The 4,655-nt window shown below is 51.0% G+C and overlaps 1 protein-coding gene across 1 annotated transcript in view; it reads right to left on the reverse strand.

Moving 5' to 3' along the window:
• Positions 1-945: 945 nt before the first annotated feature.
• Positions 946-4,655, reverse strand: part of LOC144955607 (exocyst complex component 2-like) — a gene marked incomplete at its 3' end in the record, with an annotated part of 22,606 nt that continues 18,896 nt past the window's right edge. Inside the window, exon 8 of the mRNA XM_078885780.1 lies at positions 946-1,012. Within this exon, the coding sequence (XP_078741906.1) occupies positions 946-1,012 (67 nt within the window). The remainder of the gene's footprint in view (positions 1,013-4,655) is intronic.

Consider the following 4,655-nt stretch of genomic DNA (forward strand, 5'->3'; position numbering starts at 1 on the left):
CGAGTGAGCGAGCGAGTGAGAGTGAGCGAGTGAGTGAGTGAGCGAGTGAGTGAGCGAGCGAGTGAGTGAGTGAGCGAGTGAGAGTGAGCGAGTGAGCGAGTGAGTGAGTGAGTGAGCGAGTGAGTGAGCGAGCGAGGGGGGCGGCAAGGGCCTCTTCCGTGCCGCTCGCTCACTGTGGGAGGCCGCCCCAGCGGACCCACGGGGAGCCCCGCGTGGGTCAAGCGAGCGGTGACATAGAAGACGAGCGAGAGTGGTGGGGCAGCGGTTAGCACGCTGCGTTAGTCTGTGTGAAGGGGAGTGGTGGGGCAGCGGTTAGCACGCTGCCTGTGTGAAGGGGAGTGGTGGGGCAGCGGTTAGCACACTGCGTGTGTGAAGGGGAGTGGTGGTGCAGCGGTTAGCACGCTGCGTTAGTCTGTGTGAAGGGGAGTGGTGGGGCAGCGGTTAGCACGCTGCGTGTGTGAAGGGGAGTGGTGGTGCAGCGGTTAGCAGCTGCGTGTGTGAAGGGGGAGTGGTGGTGCAGCGGTTAGCACGCTGCGTGTGTGAAGAGGAGTGGTGGTGCAGCGGTTAGCACGCTGCTTTAGTCTGTGTGATGGGGAGTGGTGGTGGCAGCGGTTAGCCGATGCGTGTGAAGGGGAGTGGTGGTGCAGCGGTTAGCACGCTGCGTTAGTCTGTGTGACGGGGAGTGGTGGTGCAGCAGTTAGCACGCTGCGTGTGTGACGGGGAGTGGTGGTGCAGCGGTTAGCACGCTGCGTGTGTGACGGGGAGTGGTGGTGCAGCGGTTAGCACGCTGCGTGTGTGACGGGGAGTGGTGGTGCAGCGGTTAGCACGCTGCGTGTGTGAAGGGGAGTGGTGGTTGCAGCGGTTAGCGCGCTGCGTGTGTGAAGGGGAGTGGTGTGTGCAGCGGTTAGCGCGCTGCGTGAGTCCGTGTGAGGGAGAGAAACTCACAGGAGTGGGTGTTGCTCTGTCTTTCATCAAGCCGTGCAGCTCCAGACTCAGAATCTCAGCAGCAAAACTAAACAACATCATCAGCAGTATCAGTAGCATCATCAGCATCATCACCATCATCATCACCATCATCATCACCATTATCAGCATCATCTGCATCATCACCATCATACATTAGCATCATCAACATCACCATCATCACCATCATCATCACCATCATCACCATAATTACCATTATCATCATCACCATCATCATCACCATTATCAGCATCATCTGCATCATCACCATCATCATTAGCATCATCAACATCACCATCATCACCATCATCATCACCATCATCACCATAATTACCATTATCATCATCACCATCATCATCACCATTATCACAGCATCATCTGCATCATCACCATCATCATTAGCATCATCAACATCACCATCATCATCACCATCATCACCATCATTACCATCAGCATCATCACCATCATCATCACCATTATCAGCATCATCTGCATCATCACCGTCATCATTAGCATCATCAACATCACCATCATCATCACCATCATCACCATCATTACCATCAGCATCATCACCATCATCATCACCATTATCAGCATCATCTGCATCATCACCGTCATCATTAGCATCATCAACATCACCATCATCATCACCATCATCACCATCATTACCATCAGCATCATCACCATTATCAGCTGCATCATCACCATCATCATTAGCATCATCATCATCACCATCATCACCACCATCACCATCATCATCACCATCAGCTTCATCAGCATCATCATGACTGCATGGATGAGTGAGCGGCGAGTGCGTGAGAGCGTGAATGAGTTAGTGAGGGAGTGGGTGAATGAAGGGTTAGCGAGTGAATGAGTAAGCAAGTGAGTCTAGGAGTGAATGAATACATGAGCAGATTAGTGAGTGAATGAGTGAGTAACAATGAATGAGTGAAATAATGCACGTGTGAGTGGGTAGATGGGTGACAGAGTGAATTATTGCATTAGTGTACGAGGGAATGTGGGGAGTGAATGAATATAATGAGTGTGTGAATGAGTGTATGAACAATTGGGTGAATGAGTGGGTGAATGAGTATGAGTGAGTGAATGAGTGTGTGAATGAGTGAGTGAATGAGTGAACGAGTGGGTGAATGAGTGGGTGAATGAGTATGTGAGTGAGTGAATGAGTGGGTGAATGAGTGGGTGAATGAGTGAACGAGTGGGTGAATGAGTGGGTGAATGAGTATGTGAGTGAGTGAATGAGTGGGTGAATGAGTGAACGAGTGGGTGAATGAGTGAACGAGTGAGTGAATGAGTGGGTGAATGAGTGGGTGAATGAGTGAACGAGTGGGTGAATGAGTGGGTGAATGAGTATGAGTGAGTGAATGAGTGGGTGAATGAGTGGGTGAATGAGTGAACGAGTGAGTGAATGAGTGGGTGAATGAGTGGGTGAATGAGTGAACGAGTGGGTGAATGAGTGGGTGAATGAGTATGAGTGAAGAATGTGGGTGAATGAGTGGGTGAATGAGTGAACGAGTGGGTGAATGAGTGGGTGAATGAGTATGTGAGTGAGTGAATGAGTGGGTGAATGAGTGGGTGAATGAGTGGGTGAATGAGTATGAGTGAGTGAGTGAATGAGTGGGTGAATGAGTGGGTGAATGAGTGAACGAGTGGGTGAATGAGTGGGTGAATGAGTATGTGAGTGAGTGAATGAGTGGGTGAATGAGTGGGTGAATGAGTGAACGAGTGGGTGAATGAGTGGGTGAATGAGTATGTGAGTGAGTGAATGAGTGGGTGAATGAGTGAACGAGTGGGTGAATGAGTGAACGAGTGAGTGAATGAGTGGGTGAATGAGTGGGTGAATGAGTGAACGAGTGGGTGAATGAGTGGGTGAATGAGTATGAGTGAGTGAATGAGTGGGTGAATGAGTGGGTGAATGAGTGAACGAGTGAGTGAATGAGTGGGTGAATGAGTGGGTGAATGAGTGAACGAGTGGGTGAATGAGTGGGTGAATGAGTATGAGTGAGTGAATGAGTGGGTGAATGAGTGGGTGAATGAGTGAACGAGTGAGTGAATGAGTGGGTGAATGAGTGGGTGAATGAGTGAACGAGTGGGTGAATGAGTGGGTGAATGAGTATGTGAGTGAGTGAATGAGTGGGTGAATGAGTGGGTGAATGAGTGGGTGAATGAGTATGAGTGAGTGAGTGAATGAGTGAGTGAATGAGTGGGTGAACGAGTGAACGAGTGGGTGAATGAGTGGGTGAATGAGTATGTGAGTGAGTGAATGAGTGGGTGAACGAGTGAACGAGTTGGTGAGTGAGCGTACGAGTGGGTGAACGAGTGAACGAGTTGGTGAGTGAGCGTACGAGTGGGTGAACGAGTGAATGAGTTGGTGAGTGAGCGTACGAGTGGGTGAACGAGTGAACGAGTTGGTGAGTGAATGAGTGGGCGAATGAGTGAACGAGTGAGTGAATGAGTGGGTGAATGAGTGAACGAGTGGGTGAACGAGTGGGTGAATGAGTGAACGAGTGGGTGAATGAGTGGGTGAATGAGTGAACGAGTGGGTGAATGAGTGGGTGAATGAGTGGGTGAATGAGTGAACGAGTGGGTGAATGAGTGGGTGAATGAGTGAACGAGTGAGTGAATGAGTTGGTGAATGAGTGAACGAGTGAGTGTATGAGTGGGTGAACGAGTGAGTGAACGAGTTGGTGAGTGAGCGTACGAGTGTGTGAACGAGTTGGTGAACGAGTGAATGAGTGAACGAGGGTGTGTGTGTGTGAGCGAGTTGGTGAACGAGTGAACGAGTGTGTGTGTGCGTGTGAGCGAGTTGGTGAACGAGTGAACGAGTGTGTGTGTGTGTGTGAGCGAGTTGGTGAACGAAGTGAACGAGTGTGTGTGTGCGTGTGAGCGAGTTGGTGAACGAGTGAACGAGTGTGTGTGTGCGTGTGAGCGAGTTGGTGAACGAGTGAACGAGTGTGTGTGTGCGTGTGAGCGAGTTGGTGAACGATGTGAACGAGTGTGTGTGTGTGTGTGTGAGCGAGTTGGTGAACGAGTGAACGAGTGAACGAGTGTGTGTGTGTGTGAGCGAGTTGGTGAACGAGTGAACGAGTGAACGAGTGTGTGTGTGTGTGAGCGAGTTGGTGAACGAGTGAACGAGTGAACGAGTGTGTGTGTGTGCGAGCGAGTTGGTGAACGAGTGAACGAGTGTGTGTGTGTGCGAGCGAGTTGGTGAACGAGTGAACGAGTGTGTGTGTGTGTGCGTGAGCGAGTTGGTGAACGAGTGAACGAGTGTGTGTGTGTGTGAGCGAGTTGGTGAACGAAGTGAACGAGTGAACGAGTGTGTGTGTGCGTGAGCGAGTTGGTGAACGAGTGAACGAGTGTGTGTGTGTGCGAGCGAGTTGGTGAACGAGTGAACGAGTGTGTGTGTGTGCGAGCGAGTTGGTGAACGAGTGAACGAGTGTGTGTGTGTGCGAGCGAGTTGGTGAACGAGTGAACGAGTGTGTGTGTGCGAGCGAGTTGGTGAACGAAGTGAACGAGTGTGTGTGTGTGCGAGCGAGTTGGTGAACGAGTGAACGAGTGTGTGTGTGTGCGAGCGAGTTGGTGAACGAGTGAACGAGTGTGTGTGTGTGCGAGCGAGTTGGTGAACGAGTGAACGAGTGTGTGTGTGCGAGCGAGTTGGTGAACGAGTGAACGAG

The sequence above is a fragment of the Lampetra fluviatilis genome, unplaced genomic scaffold (assembly GCF_964198595.1).
Source record: "Lampetra fluviatilis unplaced genomic scaffold, kcLamFluv1.1 SCAFFOLD_922, whole genome shotgun sequence".
Classification (NCBI taxonomy): Eukaryota; Metazoa; Chordata; class Hyperoartia; order Petromyzontiformes; family Petromyzontidae; genus Lampetra; species Lampetra fluviatilis.